This window comes from Phyllostomus hastatus, unplaced genomic scaffold (genome assembly GCF_019186645.2).
Source record: "Phyllostomus hastatus isolate PE091 unplaced genomic scaffold, TTU_PhHast_1.1 phas_scaffold_28, whole genome shotgun sequence".
NCBI classification, from domain to species: Eukaryota; Metazoa; Chordata; class Mammalia; order Chiroptera; family Phyllostomidae; genus Phyllostomus; species Phyllostomus hastatus.
Genome location: NW_025334022.1, coordinates 11988892 through 12009360, shown reverse-complemented (window position 1 = coordinate 12009360; position 20469 = coordinate 11988892). Strand labels below are relative to the sequence as shown.

Genomic DNA, 20469 nt, shown 5'->3' with positions numbered 1-20469 from the left:
ATATGGGCAAAGGACCTGAATAGACACTTCTCTAAGAGGACATACAGAGGGCATACAGAGGACATAGCATGAAAAAATTCCCAGCATCACTAATCATCAGAGAAATGCAAATTTTTAAAGCCACAATAAGATATCACCTCACCTGTCAAAATAGCCATCATCAATAAATCAACAAACAAGTGTTGGCAAGGATGTAGAGAAAAGGGAACCCTTGTGCACACTTAGTGGGAATGCAGATTGTGCAGCCACTATTGAAAACATTATTGATATTCCTCAAAAAATTAAGAATGGAATTGCCTTATGACCCAGCAATTCCATTTCTGAGGTTTCATCCAAAAAATCCAGAACACAAATTTTAAAGAATATACGCACCCTTATATTCATATCAACATTATTTACAATAGCCATGATGTGGAACCAAACCCAATGCCCGTCAATAGACGAATGAATAAAAAAGCAGTGGTACATATATCCAATGAAATATCACTCAAGCATAAAAAAATAATAAAATCTTACCTTGTGTGAAAGCATGGATGGACCTAGAAGTTATTACACTCTGGGAAATAAGTCAGTCAGAGAAAAACCAATATTGTATAATTTCACTTACCCCATATTTTGCCTTGTATAATTTTTTGCCCAAATTTTTGAGGGAAAAATAAGGATGCGCATTATACACAAGTGGTACTAATTCTTTATGCATATAAATGTTTTTAATTCTTTTATTTATGCTTATGTGTTAAAAGTATAACTGTAGAAAACAATAAAAATATCCATATACAAATAATACCCTAGAATATGATAATTGGTTTTGTTTCTAAATACGAATAAATGATTGAATTAAAAAATTAAAGTTTTTTTCCTGAAAGTTTGGGTCAAAAATGTGGGTGTGCAATATACACAGCAAAATATGGTAAATGTGGAACTAATCCGAAGAACAAAATAAACAAAAAAACAAAATTGAAACAGACTCATAGACACTGGTGCTTGTCTGAGGAGAAGGTGTTTGAGGGACTTGGTGAAAGTGGTGAAGGGATTAAGAAGTACAAATTGGTAGTTAAAAATAGTCATGGGGTTGTAAAGTACAGCATAGAAAATATAATAAATAATGCTGGGATAACTATGTATGGAACCAGCTGTGTACTGGAAATATTGGAGGAAACACTTTGTAAAGTATATGATTGTCTAGCCACTATTCTGTACACCTGAAACCAATACAAAATAATATTGAAAATGAATTGTAACTGAAAAACAAAACCAACAGTTTAAAAAGTCTATAAAAATAAAATAAAATGAGTCATGCTGATTGTACTACACTGCATATATACTAAAAATCACTCAACTGCATACATTAAATAGGCAATTTTATGTTATGTAAATTATAACTCCATACAGCTGGTCAGAAATGAATGGCTACATATATTTATAACCCCATAAAGGTCATGTTTGTCAGTACTGTGAATTAGGCTTTATGGTTCTTCCAAATAACAGAATCCATAGGGAAATTTAACTTTGTATTCATATTTTTTAAAGTCTTAATGTGAGCTCTTAAAATGTGACTTAAAATATTTTATGTTTACTTTGCTAACCCTAACCTTAGCTTCTGATGTGGTCATATTCCTTCTACATCTACTAAAAATCATTAATGTCTCCTTCAATGAAAGTGCTTTCCTTAAAACTACTGATTATCAATGCTAAATGATTGTTAATCTCTATTCCAAGTTGTTTCACCACAGTTTTTCTCCTGATCCCTTTCAGAAAGATTGAGAGAGTTTGCTTTATTGATAGGAACATATACAGGTTTGAAGAATACATAAAAAGACTTATATAGGTCATTCTTTTTATCAAGAGCAGAATACACTTTGTTTTCAATTGTACATGAAGCCATCTTCAGTTCATGACAGATGTTATAAAAATTTTTAGTAAGTTTGAATATAATTAAATAAAATATATAATAGATTAAACCACATTTTATTATAATTATAAATCAGCAACAGGTGGAAAACTGAAAATTTTACAGTAGCTTCACTGGTAAATTCTACCTGAATTTAAAAAGAAGTACATCTGAGAGCATTTGAGATCTTGCTTCCCAACATTGTTGTCAGTTTGACTCAAATAAAGTCTTACAAAATTTCTCAAAAATATAAAAATAAGTAATTCTGATCTTTCAAATTATTTCTAAAAAATAGAAAAGAGAGGATTAGGTGGAGTAAGAAAGATGGTAGACCAGGAGGCTTTAGGCCCTTGTTCCCCAACATAGACACTGAATTAACAACAATATATGAATAGGTTTTGCACAGAATACCTTCATGAGAACTTTAGAAACAAGTTTATAAGCTACAGCATCCAGTCCAATGCAATAGCCAAAAAAGAAAAAAAAAAGAATTCTAGCAGAAGTGTAAGATAGCTTGAGGCAATTTGAATGTCTGTGCTCTTCTCTGTACATGGTATAGTATGGTGCAACCAGGAGGAAAACTCTCATATGGGGGCTCCTCTCTAAGGATGAAAATGAGTGGATCATTCATTCAGCACTTGGGCTTATTTGGGAGCTATGGAGGTACTGGTGTTCCTCTCACCCACCTCAGAGTGTTGAGAAATCTGTCACATAGTTTGAAAACCACAGAAACACAGATCAGCTAAGTGGCACGTTATAGCTGCAGTTCCACAGGAAGACATCAGGGGGATAAAGATATCACGACCTCCATAAACATGGGCAGACTGCTTGTGAAATTTGAAATAATTAAATGCAAACACACAAGCCCCCAAAAGACACACTCCCAGAAAAGTTTTGAGAGTTCCTGAACCAATATTGAGGTTGATTGCTGAAGGTGTTACCCTGCATTAATTCAGTCTATGAAGATTGGGAAAGGTAGTGGTTTATGCAAATGATCAAATCTCCTCTAAAGATCACAAGGCATACAAAAAAATAGGGACACATGATGAATTAAAGGAAGAAAATAAGTCTCCAGAAACTGACACTAAAGGAATGCAGATCTTTCTGATAAAAATTTTTAAATATGTTCTAAAGAAACTTGACAAGCCAAAAGAGAACACGGATAGACAATTAAATGAAATTAGGGAAGAAATAAGTGGATAAAAGAATCCCACACCATGACCAGATGTGATTTATGCTTGTAATGCAAGAATAGTTCAAAATATAAAATTAATCAATGTAATAATTACATTTCAAAACAATAGACAAAAATTTCGTGAGCATTTAAATAATGCAGAAAAAGCATTTGATAATTTGACACACTTTTATGATAAATACAATCAACAAACTAAGAACAGAAACAAAGTACTTTAAAATAATAAAAAGGTAATTTTTAAAAATCCCACATTTGACATCACACTTAGTGATAAAAGATTAAGAGATTTTTCTCTAAGATTAGGAACAAGACACAGATTCTTGCTCTTGCCACTTCTATTCAACATAGTACTGGCAGTCCCAGCCAACACAATTAAACAATAAAAAGAAACAAAATGCATCCAAATTAGAAAGAAGGAAGTGAATTTATCTGTTTTCAGATGACATGATCTTATATGTAGAAAATCCCAATGACTCCACAAAAATATGTATTAGAATTAATAAACAAATTCAACAAAGTTGAAGGACATAAAATTAATGCTTCCAACTACATTGCATTTATATACACTAACAATGAGCAATTAGAAAAAAACTAAAAAAAAATTCCATTTACAATAGCATAAAAAATGACCAAACATTTAGTAATAAACCTGACCAAAGAGGTGAAGGACTTGTACACTGAAAATTGTATACTGAACGACTTATATAGTGAAACACATACACTAAATGTTTGTAACATTGCTGAAAGAAACTAACGAAGACACAAAGAAATGGAAATGTCCCATATTCATAGACTGCAAGACAATATGTTAATGTGTCCATATTACTCAAAGTGATCTACATATTCAATGCAATTCCTATTAAAATCCCAATGGCACTTTTTACACATACACATAGTCATGCTAAAATACCTATGTAATTTAAAGAGATCTAAAATAGCAAAAATAATTTTGAAACAGAAAAACATGGCAGAAGACTCACATTGCCTGTTTTCAAAATATGTTACAAAACTAATATAATCAAAACAGTCTGTCAATAACACAAAAACATCAAGTGTTTTTGAAAATTTGAATAAATTAGAATCTTTGTGCAATGTTTGTGGGGAAATAAAACATTATTTGCTATTTGGATAATAACCTTTCCATTTGGGAAATATTTTCATGAGCACTTTGACCATTTTATATTTTTTCAAAATACTATGATGTGCCTTGGTGTGTTGTTCCTTGATCCATCTTCTTTGGGACTCTCTGAGTTTCCTGAACTTCCTGGAAGTCTATTTCCTTTGCCGGATTGGGGAAGTTGTCCTTCATTATTTGTTCAAATAAGTTACCAATTTGTAGCCCTGGCTGGCGTAGCTCAGTGGATTGAGCACAGGCTGCAAACCAAAGTGTCGCAGGTTCGATTCACAGCCAGGGTACATGCCTAGGTTGCAGGCCATAACCCCCAGCAACCGCACATTGATGTTTCTCTCTCTCTCTCTATCTCCCTCCCTTCCCTCTCTAAAAAATAAATAAATAAATAAATAAATAGAATCTTTAAAAAAAGTTATCAATTTGTTGCTCTTCCTTTTCTCCATCTGGTACCACTATAATTCAGGTGTTGGAAGGTTTAAACATGTCCTTGAGGTTCCTGAGCCTCTCGTCATTTTTTAAAATTTTATTTTAATCATTGTTCAAGTACAGTTTTCTCCCACTTACTCCCATTCCAGCCCACCCACCTAACCCTCCCCACTTCCCCCCCATTACGCCCTACCCCTAGTTTTTGTCCATGTGTCCTCCAAATTTGTTCCTGTAAACCCTACACATTCCCTCCTGAAATTCCCTCTTCTCTCCCCTCTGGTCACTGTCAGTCTGTCCCCTATTTCAGTGTCTTTGGTTATATTTTGCTTGTTTCTTTGTTTTGTTGTTTAGGTTCCTGTTAAAGGTGATATCATGTGGTATTTGTCTTTTACTGCCTGGCTTGTTTCGCTTAGCATAATGCTTTCCAGCTCCATCCACGCTGTTGCAAAGGGTAGGAGCTCCTTCTTTCTTTCTGCTGCATAGAATTCCATTGTGTAAATGTACCATAGTTTTTGAATCCATTCATTTACTGATGGGCATCTAGGTTGCTTCCAGCACTTAGCTATTGTAAATTAGGCTGCTATGAACATTGAGGTGCATAGGTTCTTTTGGATTGGTGGTTTAGTGTTCTTAGGATATAGCCCCAGCAGTGTAATTGCTGGGTCAAAAGGCAGGTCCATTTTTAGTTTTCTGAGGAAGTTCCATACTGCTTTCCATAGTGATTGTACCAGTCTGCAGTCCCACCAACAGTGTACTAGGCCCCTTTTCTCCACAACATCTCTAACACTTGTTGTTTGTTGCTTTGTTTATGATGGCCATTCTGTCTGGTGTGAAGTGGTATCTCATTGTGTTTTTAATTTGCATCTCTCTGATAGCTAGCAATATTGAACATCGTTTCATGTGTCTTTGGATTTTCTATATGTCCTCCTTGGAGAAGTGTCTGTTCAAGTCCTTTGCCCATTTTTTAATTGGATTCCTTGTCTTGTTAGAGTGGAGTTGTGTAAGTTCTGTCTATATTTTGGAGATTAAACCCTTGTCTGAGGTGTCATTGGCAAATATGTTTTCCCATATCATTGGTTCTCTTTTTATTTTGATACTGTTTTCTTTAGCTGTGCAGAGCTTGTTATTTTGATGAGGTCCCATTTGTTTATTCTTTCTTTTATGTTCCTTGCTCTAGGACACATGTCAGTAAAAAAGTTTCTGCGTGAAATATCTGAGATTTTCCTACCTACATTCTCCTCTAGGACTTTAATGGTGTCACGTTTTATATTTAAGTCTTTCATCCACCTTGAATTTATTTTTGTATAGGGTGTAAGTTGGTGCTCTAATTTCATTTTTTTGCACATAGCTGTCCAGTTCTCCCAACACCATTTTTTGAACAGGCTATTTTTACTTCATTTTATGTTGCCGCCTCCTTTGTCAAATATTAATTGTCCATACAGTCTTGGGTTTATTTCTGGGATCTCTGTTTTGTTCCATTGGTCCATATGCCTGTTTTCATGCCAGTACCAGGCTGTTTTGATTACAGTGGACTTGTAGTATATTTTAGTGTCAGGTACTGTGATCCCTCCTACTTTACTCTTCCTTATCAAAATTGCAGCAGCTATTTGGGGTCATTTATGATTCCATATAAATTTTTGAAGTGTTTGTTCTATGTCTCTGAAATAAGTCATTGGTACTTTAATAGGAATTGCATTGAATGTGTAAATTTCTTTGGGTAGTATGGAAATTTTGATGAAATTACTTCTTCAATCTATGAACACAGTGTATGTTTCCATTTGTTTGTGTCTTCCTTGATTTCTTTCCTCGGTGTTATGTAGTTTTCAAAATACAGGTCTTTTACTTCTTTGATTAGGTTTATTTCTAGATATTTTTCTAGCAAAAATGCTTTAAAAAAGATAAAAGATAAAAAATATGAACAGTAAAATAATAGCAAACTCACAGTTACTAGCAACCACACCTGGAACAAAAACAAGAGCAAACAAGCAAACAACTAGAACAGGAACAGAGACACAGAAATGGAGATCACATGGAGGGTTATCAATAGGGGAGTGGGACGGGGAGAGAGGGGGAAAAGGTACAGAGAATAAGTAGCATAGACAGTAGGTAGAAAATAGACAGGGAAGGTTAAGAATAGTATAGGAAATGGAGAAGCCAAAAAACTTATATGTATCACCCATGGACATGAACTAAAGGGGAGGAGTGTGAGTGGGAGGGGGTGTGCAGGGAAGAGGGGAATAAAGAGGGAAAATGGGACAAATCTAATAACATAATCAATAAAATATATTTTTAAAAACTCCAGAAAGAAATACAAATACATGAGAATAAATGATTTTAAAATCACATTTTAATTAATGGGGAAAACATAGACTATTCAATAAATGTGTTGAGATGATTGAATAAATATTTGGAAGAAAATAAAAAGAATATTTATTCATGTTCTAGTACTAGTATGTCATGAAAAATTAAACACTTATTGTAGCAACATGAAGCACAATATTTTAGGAAGGTACTTTCCTTGAGTGAGACATATTGTAATCACCATAGTGATGGCATTATTTTCAAACCCAGCAACAATGCAAATGAGTTTCAATTTCTTATCATCTTTGTCAAAACTTGTTAACACAGTTTTTTGTTAGAACCCATACTAATGTACGTAATAGAGGAAAATTTATTCTTTTATATGTTTGCATTTAAAAAAGATAAAAATCAATTACTTAAGCTTCCACTTCACCAAACTAGAAAAAGAGAAATTTGTATGCAAGGTAAGTAGAAGAAAGGAAACACTAAATTATAAGTATGAGAGCCAAAATCAGTGACATAGCACTTGAGCAAACAGTAGGGGAAAACCAATAAAAAAAGAAAGCCAGACCCTTGAATCTGTCAAAAAATTGATAAATCAAAAGCCAGACTGTTGAAGAAAGTGAGAGAGACAGGAAAAGGCATGAATTACAAATATCATGAATAAAAGAAAGTCTTCATGAAAAAGTGACATCATGGAAACAGTGGAGTAGGGAGGACCAAGCAGTCCCTCCACTGAAGAGACCAATTAAGTTGACAGAAATGGAAAGAATAAAAATTTTCAGAACTCTGGAATCTAATAAAAAAATCTTATAGCAACCACAGAAATGCATAATGAAGAATGAAACTGCTAAATTTAGGGAAGAATATGCTGTGGAGTTTTCGCTTATCTGCCTAATATCCCCCATTCTCCATATCAGTGGCATCCATGAGACCAGCACCCACATTTATGGTGCTTCTTGCTGATGCGAGGGGTTGAAATATGGACCTTGTTCTCCAAAAATTGTGGTTGGGTTTTATGACCTCTCTGGCATATCCCTGAGGGAATGGTATACAGAGGATGACCTCTGATTCCTACTTTCCCTCCCAGGCAATGAGTGGCTATCTGGGTAGTGTCTTTCAAAAGGACCTAAAATATACACTACCCACAGGTGCCTGGGACAAGCAAAGGCAGATAAGACAAGCAATAAAGAGCCCCCAAAGCCTGATAATGACTAGGATAAGGGGAAAAACTCTTGGGGGAATAAGAGTTTTGAAGGGCATAACAGAGAGTCCAGAGTGCAATGCATATGTGTAAGGTAGGCACAGGCTCAGAAAAGGCCTGAAAGGAAGCCAGGCTTGTACATCTTGTTGACCTCTGGGCTCCCCCAAAGCAGGAGGTGAAATCAAAAGCTGAGTTGGAGAACACCTGCTTAAAGATTGGTGGAGTGTCCCAGCTCAGAGCCAATTTGCAAAGACCGGAGGATACGTATGTATGTGTACATATGTATATACACACACATACATGTATATACATATACATACATGCATGCATATATTAAAACGTAGTCTATGTATATATGTGTGTATATATGTATGTATTTATAAAATTTTTATATATAGTTATATATATTTATATATATTTAAAAAGTCACATATATAGTCATATATAGTCATATATATTCATATACAGTTATATATGACTTTAAATATATACAAATGCTATATATAAGTTTTATATATACACATATAAATATATAAAAGAATTATATACAATTATATATAGTTATATATAGTTTTATATATAATATATATTTTATATATTATATATAACTATATATATAGTTTATAGTTATATATAACTATATAAAATATAATATAAATAAAATAAAAAATAAAATAAATAAAACAAAACTATATATATATATAAAACTGTTTGCTTTCAGGAAAACTTTATGGCCTAACTATCTGAGAACTGATAAAATAAAAGGATGACATCAGTGATTGCATATACAAGAAATTCATGCTTTGCAAAACTATTTGCTTGACACTGTCACTACTCAGATGGGTGACAGTAGCTCTCAACAAACAATATCAACAAGTATTCAGTTAGTGGAGAAAATCTGATTTCCAGAGTTGCCACAATGTAATATTCAAAATGTCCAGTTTTCAACAAAAAAATGGAAAGATACAAATAACATGGAAGTATGGCCCAAGAGCTGAAAATTTCAACATGTGAAATTTAAAGAAAAATCACTAGAAGTATTCAAGAGCATATTTGAGCATGCAGAATAAGGAATTAGTGAACTTGAAGATAAGCCAGTAGAAATTATCCAGTTGAAACAAATAAAGAAATAATGAAGAAAAATAGACAGTCTAAGGGGCTTGTGGGACACCATCAAGCACACCCACATACATATCATAAAAGTTCCAGAAAGAGAGACATGAGGGAAAGGTGAAGAAAGAATATTTGAAGTAATAATAACCAAAATGTTTCCAAAGTTGATGAAAATGTAAATGTACACATCTAAAAATCTCAGTGAAGTCCAAGGAGGATAAACTTGAAGAGACAATACTGAGACACATTATAATAAACTGTCAAAAACCAATGACAGATATTGAAAGCAGTAAGAGAGAGAAACAACTCATCACATGCAAGTGATACTCAGAGAAATACAACAACTTATGTGAATCAGAAACCAGAGATGCCAGAGGGAAAGGGATGTCATATTTAAACTGCTGAAATATAAATGGAAAAAAATGCCAATAAAAATTTTGATATCTAACAAACTGTCTTTCAAAAATAAAGGAGAAATTATGATATTCCCAAGTAAACAAAAGCTGATGGAATTCAATGTTTGTATCCTAGCCCTACAAATAATACTAAAGGAAATCCTTCAGGCTGAAATGAAAGGACATTAGGCAGTAATTTGAAGCCAGGTAAAGAACAAAAAACTTTAGTAAATGTAATTAACAGCATGGGTAAATATAAAACCACACATTACTGAATTTTGGCTTTAAAAGTTCTGCTTTGTTTCCTACATTATTGATAAGAATTCCATAAAGCAGCCATTAAAATATATGTTATGGGTCACACAAAGTACAAAGAAGTCAGTTGTGGGAATAACAACATAAAATGGGTGGGGTGTATAGCTGTACAGAAATGTACTCTGGTATGCTGTGCAATTAAGTTTGTGTCAATTCAAGAGATTGTTTAAAATTTAGGAAGGTTAATTGCGATGCCTATGGTGACCACTATGTAAATAGTGGAACACACATATGACAAGTGAATACAAAATACAGACTAGGAGAAAAATTGACAGACTACAAAATAAGTCACTTCAGTAGGAATTGAGAAAATAAAAAATATGAGAAATATAGAAAATACAGCAAAAATGCAGAATGAATTATTTTTAAAAAGACTGCTATGTACTATCTACAAGAAATTCAAAGAATGAAATAAGTTGAAATTGAAAGAATAGAAAAATGTATTCCATGTAAACAATAAGAAAAAGATAGCTGAAGTGGCTATGCCAAAATCAGACAAAATAGACATTAAATAAAAATTATTACAAGGTACAGTGAAGATCATTAGATATAGCAAATACAATAATTATAAACATATTCCAAACTAGAGAAAGCTAAGATATATGGAGTATACACTGACAGAACTGAAGGGACAAATCGAAAGCTCTCCGAAACTAGTTAATGAATTCAATATCTCACTTTCAATAATAGATAAAACACCTACACAGAAGGTTAGTAGGAAAATAGAGGATTTGAACAAGACCATAAATGCACTAGAACTAACAGATATGTATAGAACACTTCAGCCAACCATACTGGAATGCACATTCTTCTCAAGTGTGTATGGGACATTCTCCAAACAAAAATATGTTAGGCCACAAATGTAGTTCTCAATAAATTTCAAAAGATTGAAATCATACAAAGTTTATTTTCTGACTGCAGTGGAATGAAGCTAGAAATTCATAACACAGGTAAGTCTGGAAAATGCACCAATATATAGAAACTGAACAACACACAATTAAATAACCTATTGGTGAAAGAAAAAATCATGAGGGAAAAATTTAAATACCCTTAAGCAATTGAAAATAAGGGAAACACAGCATACCAAAACTTGTGAGATGCAGCAAAAGTAGTGCTCAGAGGAAAATTTATTGGTCATTAGGTAAGTGTAAATCAAACCATAATGGAATGTAAAATGATTCTGTTGCAGCACAGAACAGTTTGATGGTTTCTCACAAAATTAAACACAGAAATACCATATGGCTCAGCTATTCCACTCCTAGGAATATATGCAAAATAATTTAAATGAGGTGCTAAAACAAAGTTTTGTACACAAATGCTCACAACCGCATTATTTACAATACTCAAAAGGTTGAAACAACCCATATACCTGTCGGAGGATGAATAGATAAACAAAATTGTGGTATATACCTAAACTAGAATATTAATCAAGAAAAAATGAAGTATTGATATATACTTCAGTGTGGATGAACTTCAAAAATATTATGCTAAGCCAGACAAAAAAACTCATGTATTGTGTAATTCCATTTATGTGGAATATCCAGAAGAGATAAATACAGATTTTTTTGCCAGGGGCAGGGTGGTAGAGGGAAAATGGGAGTAAATAATTGAAGTGTATGGGGTTTTCTAGGTGAGAAAGCTGAAACTTCCTTGAGGCTTTGATCACTGGGGCACTACATGGAATAATGTGGAATTACTCTTTATGTAATGGTAATGATCTCCTTAGTTTATATTTTTAAGAAATTCATACACATATATAGGTCCTGTTTTAAATATACATAAAGAACTGAATAGTCAAGTGGTAGGAAATAACTTGTCCAAGAAGTGAAAATAGAGCCACAATTTGTAAACTGGTGGTACCTCACTTGTATCAACATTTATAGGATTGAAACTTGAATTTGGTTTGGCATCACTATTATTTTAGTTTCAAACATTATGCCTGCTTCTTGTTTAAAGTGCAAACACTACAGAAGTGTGGAGAATAATTCTGTTAATGCCCCTTTCAACTCTCACCTGCAGCTCTGAACTGCTAATTGCCTGTCAGCAAGAAAGGTCCCACAGAACTGGCCTTAATGTGAGATTCCGTGCTACTGTTGTTTGTTTGGAAGGAAAAATAAATGGCTGAATCCCCTCAGGAACATGGGCACAGAGCACCAGGTGTCAGCAATCTGAGAAATGCACTGGGGAGACAGGCTGACTCTCCATCACTCTCAAGTGCAGAAGTGAGATCCTATCCACAGTGCACCTTCAGAAAGTGGGTGGGGGGGTGCTATATAGTGATTGGATGAGAAGACAAATGCAAGCATGGTGAGAAGTGTGAAAAGACCCATTTCTCATTCACCTGTGTGCAAATTGTAAACCTGTTTACTGGAGTATGGTCTTTGAAAATAGTCAACTGACCAGGAAGAAGTAAACAATGTGAGTTCCCTCTTCCTTCCTCCCACAGCCCTTACTATGCAGTAGGCATCTTTTGCAAAACCCCTTTGTGCTGGGTCTCATGTCTGCTTCTGGGGGCCTCTAGGGAGAGCATCCAATTGAGTCCCACTGTCTCCAAAGGCCAACCTTGGAAGCAGCATGTGTCCCTTCTTACCAGAATTTATTGACAAACCACCTATAGAGTCAAGCCTGACATAACTTCTAGGGAATGCCAAGGTGAATGACAGAGTTGGGGGTGGAGAAGGAAGGATTTTCCAGTCCTACACCCATTTGCTCATGGTAGGGCAGAAGAAGAGCAATCCAAGACACATAACATACAATGTGTAACATCATTCTTTATTATGAAAAAAAAAACCCACCCAGCAATCATTATAAAAAAAACACAACAACAACAAAAAACAAAACACCCAGCAATCATGAATGGGGAAAATAAAGAGAACAAATGACCCTTCAGGTGGTTATGTTACCAGACCTATAAGGTAACTTCAGCTCCAGTCATGGGTATGGCCTTAGGCTGGAGAAAACAGAAAACAGAACAATGGGGATGAAGACAAACATAACATCTGAGGGCTCTTTTTAAGGGGTTTGTTTGAAGGCCTCCTCTGAGATTGTGCCCTTCACCTGCAGGGGAGGAGTTGGGATGTCAGAAGAGCCAGTTCCCTGAGTTTCATTGCAGGGCACCAGGTTCCAATTTCTGGGCCTTCCCAAAGGCCCAGAAACATCCACTTAAACCCATTTGATATTCAGACCTCACCTTGAGCATAGTGAAGACCTGAGCAGCTCTGGTGTATTTCCACCTCTTGTCCTGAAGGCACCTGGAGTGGGAGAACAAATGATCTCCCTTAGTACCACAGTGCAGATACTCCGACCAGGAAATGCCACCACTAAGTCTATGTCATTATATCTATGCTGGGACAGATGTGCCAGAAAGAGCACGATGTGTAATGAGGAGGAAAGACCTAGTGAAAACCAAAACCTCTGTCACTAGCATTCATGCCCAATACAGAAACATAGAGCTGTTCAGAAGAATGTGGGAGAACCAAATGAGGAAGAACCAAAACCTCTGTCACTAGCATTCATGCCCAAAACAGAAACATAGAGCTGTTCAGAAGAATGTGGGAGCTTAACAATGTTGATAAAGATTTTCAAGAAAATAACAAATGGAAACCTAAAATTGCAAGTTTTCAATTATACTTTATTGAGCTACAATGCACATACATAGCAATAGCCATTTCAAAGTGTACAATTCAGTGATTTTCAGTATATTACAAGAATGTACAGCCATCACAAGTATCTAATTCCAAAATATTTTCATCACTTCAAAAAGAAACTCCTTAAGTCTAAGAGATTACTCCCTGTTCCTTTCCTTTCCCTAGACCTTGGCAATTACAAATTTGTTTTCAGTACCTATGGATTTGCCTATACTGGACATTTCATGTAAATGAAATCATACAATATGTAAGCTTTTCTGACTGACTTCTTTCACTTAGTGTAATGTTTGCAAGGTTCACCTATGTCATGATATATGTAAGAACTTTGTTCTATTTATGAATTTGTAATATCCTGTTATATAAATGTACTATATTTTTATCCATTCATCAGCTAAAAGACATCTGGGTTGCCTCTGAGTGGAATATTACTGGTATGAACCTTCCTGTGCAAGCTTTTACTTGAATGTATTTTTTTCATATCCTCTGTTATATACTTAGGAGTGGGATTACTGAGTTGTATGATACCTCTGTGTTCAACATTTTGTGAAACTTTCAAAAAGATTTCCACAGTGAATGCTCCATTTTGCACTGTACCAGTAATATATGAAAGTTCTGATATCCTCACATCCTCATCTACACTTACCTTCTATTTCACTAAAAAACCATCTTACTGTGTATGAAGTGGTATCTTGTTTAGATTTGCATTCCCCTAATGACTAATGATGTTGAGTATATTTTCATGTGCTTGGTCTTCTGCATATCATCTTCAGAGAAATGTCTATTCAAATAATTTCCTCATTTTCAAGTAGTCTTTTTAAATATATTTTATTTATTATGCTATTACAGTTGTTCCATTTCCCCCCTTTATTCCCCATCCACCCTGCACACCCTTCCCACCTGCATTCCCTCCCCACCTAGTTCAGGTCCATGGCTCATACATGTATGTTATTTGGCTTGTGCAATTCCCATACTATTCTTAACCTCCCTGTCTATCTTGTACCTACCATTTATGCTACCTATTCCCTACACCTTTTCCCCCATCATCCCTGCCCCTTCCCCATGGATAACCCTCCATATGATCTCCACTTCTGTGATTCTGTTCCAGTTCTAGTTGTTTGCATAGTTAATTTTTTAGGTTCACCTGTTGATAGTTCATTGTTGTCCTTTTACTGTTCATAGTTTTTATCTTCTTTTTCTTAGATAAGTCCCTTTAAAATTTTATATAATAAGGGCTTGGTGATGATGAACTCCTTTTAGTTGACCTTATCTGGGAAGCACTCTATCTGCCCTTCCATTCTAAATGAAGCTTTGCTGGATAGAGTAGTCTTGGATGTAGGTCCTTGCTTTCACGACTTTGAATACTTCTTTCCAGCCTCTTCTCACCTGTAAGATTTATTTTGAGAAACTAGCTGACAGTCTTATAGGAACTTCTTTGTAGGTAACTGTCTCCATCCCTCTTGCTGTTTTTAAGATTCTCTCCATATCTTCAATCTTGGGTAATGTAATTATGATATGCCTTGGTATGTGATTCCCTGGGTGCAACTTCTTTGGGACACTCTGAGCTTCCTGAACTTCCATGACGTCTATTTCATTACCCAGTTTGGGGAAGTTCTCCTTCATTATTTGTTCAAATAAGTTTTCAATTTCTTGCTCTTTGTCTTCTCCTCCTGGCACCCCTTTGATTCAGATGTTGGAATGCTTAATGCTGTCCCAGAGGTTCCTAAGTCTCTCATTTTATGAATTCTTGTAGAAACAAAAATCATTCTGTTCCAGTTGATTGTTTATTTCTTCCTTATGGTCCAAACCGTTGATTTGAGTCCTGGTTTCCTTCCTGTCACTGTTGGTTCTCTGTACATTTTCCTTTGTTTCACTTTTCATAGCCTTCATGTTTTCCTCTATTCTGTGACCATACTCAACCAATTCTGTGAGCATCCTGAATACCAGTGTTTTGAACTGTGCATCTGATAGGCTGGCTATCTCTGTCACTTAGTTGTATTTTTTCTGGAGCTTTGATCTCTTCTTTCATTTCAGACATTTTTTTTATGTCTTGGCATGCCAATTAAGTATGTAGGGGAGGAGGCTTAGGAATTCATCATAGTGGGGCAAACCATGTAGCTGTGTTGTGGTGCTGTATGTGGGGGAGAGGTCCAAGTGGGAACAATGCCACTTATTCAGCTCTCTACCAGCTTTCATTCACTTCTGCCCCCTACCCACAAGCAATTTGGGTCCATCTGGTGCTGATTTCTGGGTGTATGGACTTGTGCACATTCAAGGACCCTGTGGGTCTCTCCAATGAACTCACCTGTGAGGCTGGGAGTTTCTCCCATGGCTGCTATTCTCACAGGATTTCTCAGTCATGGGTTTTGAGGCTTTATTTCCCTGCACTGAAACTCTGGGTTGTGTGGTCTGTTTTGCTCCCCAGTTGTTCCTCCCCGGTTTATCTGCACACAAAGGTGGGACCACCTGCTCCACCCACCCCCACTTACAGCAAAACCTCTCCACCCAGCTTCCCCTCTCTGCCCCTCCTACCAGTCTACATGAATGTTTCTTCTTTACGCCTTTGGTTGTCAGACTTCCATACAGTTTGATTTTGTATCATTGCTGGTTGTTTATTTTTAAATTTGTTGTTCTTTTGGTTGTGTGAGGCGGCATAGTGCATCTACCTACACCTCCTTCTTGGCCAGAAGTGAGTTGTTTGTCTTTATTGTTGAATTGTAAGTGTCCGTCAGATATTCTGGAAAGGATACCTTATCACATAGGATATTTGCAATTATTTTCTCCCATTCTGTGGTTGTATTTTCAATTTCTTTTTTTTAAATTACTTTATTGTTGTTCAATTACAGTTGTCTGTATTTTTCCCCCACCCCAGGCAATCCCACCTCCCTCCCTTGCTTCCACCTTCCCCCTTGGTTTTGTCCATGTGTCTTTTATAGTAGTTCCTGAAAACCCTTCTCCCTAGTGTCCCCTCCCCCTCCCCTCTGGCTATTGTTAGATTCTTCTTAATTTTGATGTCTCTGGTTATATTTTGCTTGCTTTTTTCTTTTGTTATGTTCCAGTTATAGGTGAGATCATATGGTATTTGTCCCTTGCCACCTCGCTTGTTTCACTTAACATAATCCTCTCCAGTTCAAACCATGTTATTGCAAAGGGTAGGAGCTCCTTCTTTCTCTCTGCCATGTAGAACTCCATTGTGTAAATGTACCATAGTTTTTTGATCCACTCATTTACTGATGGGTACCTAGGTTGCTTCCAGCACTTGGTAAATTGTGCTGCTATGAACATTGGGGTGCATAGGTTCTTTTGGATTGGTGTTTCAGGGCTCTTAGGATATAATCCTAGCAGTGGAATTGCTGGGTGAAAAGGCAGTTCCATTTTGTTTTCTGAGGAAATTCCATACTGTTTTCCACAGTGGCTGCACCAGTCTGCATTCCCACCAACAGTGCACTAGGGTTCCCCTTTCTCCACATTGTCTCCAACTCTTGTTGTTTGTTGATTTGTTTATGATGGCCATTCTCACTGATGTGAAGTGGTATCTCATTGTGATTTTAATTTGCATCTCTCTGATGGCTAATGAGGCTAAAAATCTTTTCATATGTCTTTGGACCTTTTGTATGTCCTCCTCAGAGAAGTCTTTTCAGGTCTGTTGCCCATTTTTTAATTGGGTTGTTTATTTTCATACTGAGTTTTGGAAGTACTTTATCAATTTTGAATATTAACCCCTTACCAGATATATCTGTGGATATGTTCTCCCACTCTGTGGGTTGTCTTTTTATTTTGTTGATTTCCTTTGCTATGCAAAAAGTTTTTAGTTTGATGTAGTACCCTTACTTTATTTTTTCTTCTGTTTTCCTTGCCCTGGGATACATATCCAAAAAACACTGCTAGAGCAATGTCTGAGATTTTGTTGCCTATGTCTTCTAGGATTTTTCATGGTTTGGGGCCTGGCATTTAAGTCTTTGATTCATTTTGAACTTATTCTTGTGTGTGGTGTAAGGAGGTGGTCTAGTTTCATTTTTCTGTGCATTATCTGTCCAAATTCCCCAACACCATTTATTGAATAAACTATCTTTAGCCCATTATATGTGTTTTCTTCCTCTGTCAAATATTAATTGACTATAAAGGTGTGGATTTATTTCTGGACTTTCAATTTTGTAACATTGATCTATGAGTCTGTTTTTATGGCAGCACCAGGCTTTTTTGATTGCTATGGCCATGTAGTACAGTTTGATAATAGGTAATGTGATTCTCTCAGTTTTCTTCTTTCTCAGGATCACTGTTGTCATGTGGGGCCTTTTGTGGTTCCATATAAATTTTTGAAATATTTCTTCTAGTTCTGTGAAATATGTCATCAGAATCTTGATAGGGATTGCACTGAATCTAAATTGCTTTGTGCAACATGGAGATTTTAATGATGTTAATTATTCCTATCCATGAACATGGTAGGTGTTTCTACTTATTTGTATCTTCTTCAACTTCTTTCTTCAGTGTCTTATAATTTTCCAAGTACAGGTCTTTTATATCCTTGGTAAGGTTTACTCCTAGGCATTTTATTCTTTTTGAAGTAATTGTGAATGGGATTGCTTACTTAAGTTTTCTTTATGTCAGTTCGTTATTGACATATAAAATGCAACTGATTTATGGATATAAATTTTGTATCCTGAAACTGTGCTAAAGTTGTTTATCTTTTCTAATATTTTCTAAATGGATTTCTTAGGATTTTTCCATGTAAAAGATCATGTCATCTCAGTACTACACTGTTTTAAAATTCTTTATATATATCATCATAAAATTAGGTTACCTGGTTCAGAGACCTACTATTTTTGGAAGCAAAAATATCCAAATGCTTATTTTTCCAAATTCCCAATGTGTTCCTATTACTCAGCCAAACAATCCCTGAACTACCTGCTACTCTCAAGGACACCCAATACTCACTTCTGAGACCACTGTGGTTTCATGCCAGACTGGTAGGAGAAAAGCAGCACCATTTCTTGCTGCACCTGGGAGAGGGTGGGCTGAGAACTGCAGGAAGATGTGGGCATGGGAATAGAGAATGCCCTCTGAGACTCACTGATCGTGGGGACCCTCACAAACAGCTCATCATTCATGATGAACATACTAGAAGGAAAATATGTCCGTAGACAACTGATGGATGGATAAACCCACATCCTCAACAATGATCCTCCTTTCATCACCACTCAGCAACCAGATCCTCCAAAGCCTGACTAAAGCTACCCACCAGATTCCTTGCCTGTTAGCTCTGCTGCTCTCACTGAGCTCACCTTTGGAGAGAAGGTCTATCAGCTTCACTAAATTTGTATGTTTAACCCCATTGCATTTAATCTGAAAAACAGACCAAGGGAGAGGTCAATCTAAGCCAATTTTCAGAAGAACACAGTGTCACAGAGAGGTCATATGATTTAACTAAGGTATACATCTAGTTAGTGTTGGGGTCACAAAGAGAACCCAGTCTTCTACTCCAGAGCTCACATTCTTAATCCCAATGCTGGACTGTTCCTTGCATCTACCTGTTGGCTCCCCACAATGCTTTAAAAAACCCAGTTCTGCTCTGCTACATTCCCATACCCTCAAGCCTAGGCTGGGCTGCCTGTTCCTACTCAGAGCACAGCACTACTAGCACCTGGAACTACTGGCAGGGGTAGCGATGAAGGTCTGGGTGAAGGCATGCATAGAACCCTGAGACTGTCCTTCCTTCAACAACAACAACAACAACAACAACAACAACAACAATTACCCCTTAGAGTCACATTGCTTCACAGGTTCCCACTGCATTCCTCAGTCAGGGTGAGACTCCACACATGCCCAAGGGGACAGCGGTTCACTAGCTGTCCAGAATGGGGAGGGCAACAATAGGAGCAATCTTCTCCTACTGACATGGACGCTACTATGCCCTAGGACAACCACTTCACAAGTTCATTTGATTAATTTTTGCAGCTACCCAATAGGTGGCCATTATTAGCCCCCATTCACAAAAGAAGAAAATGAAAGTTATATGTAGCTGGCAGCCACCAAACCCCATCTCTGTGTCCCTAACAGCCCAGCTATATGGTGCTGACAGGTCATACCAGGATGGGATGGGGGTAGAGTGGAGTCAGGAGAACAGAGAGGAAATAGGAAAAAAGAGGAGGTATCAGGGAAGTTGGGAGAGTTCTGAGAAAGATCCCAGCCTGCAGGACGGACAAGTAGGGTATCTGAAGATGGGACTCTCCACACACTCACCTTCCTTGAACACCCCATTGACACAGAAGGAGAGCATGTTTTTCTGAAATAGAAGAGTGAAGTGCTCAGTCACCATCTACACCTCTCAACAACCTGCATGTTTCTGAGCCAGCCCAAAGGAGAAAGCAGGTTCTCATTGACAGGAACCACATGTCCACCATGAAGGAATTGAGATCATTTTGAGTTTTGGACAACACACAGAGGGAGCACACAATGTCATGTTTTGTATGTTTCAGCAGCTGAACGTGCAGATCTGTGGAGGAAGGCCAGCAACTGTCAGGGTTGTCACACCCAGGGACCTATGACTGGCCCCTTCATGCCTCTTTTCCCTGCCCAATCTTCTCCATCCCACATGCACTGGTGTCCTTGAGGTTCTTCATATTTTTGCTATTTTTGAAGTACTCAAGCAAACTGCTTGTAGGAGAATAACAAGCAAACAAAGAAAAACAGGATGTGGTGGTCTGGCCAGTGTGGGTGTTGCAATGAGCTGGCTTGTGTCTGCTGGGGAGCCACACAGCCTAGGAGCAGAGTCTGAGATGTGATTCACGGATCTGGATCCTTTGGGTTGAAGGGAATGGCAAGGGAGAAGCAGGCCTCATCGTGATAAGCACCG

The 20469-nt window shown here is 36.6% G+C and overlaps 1 protein-coding gene across 1 annotated transcript in view; it reads right to left on the bottom strand.

The window, feature by feature from the left end:
- Positions 1-12984: 12984 nt before the first annotated feature.
- Positions 12985-20469, bottom strand: part of LOC123805051 (nuclear RNA export factor 2-like) — a 30075-nt gene continuing 22590 nt past the window's right edge. The window contains 4 exon segments of the mRNA XM_045817476.1: positions 12985-13029; positions 13163-13223; positions 18552-18734; positions 19258-19328. Coding sequence (XP_045673432.1) covers positions 12985-13029; positions 13163-13223; positions 18552-18734; positions 19258-19328 — 360 coding nt within the window.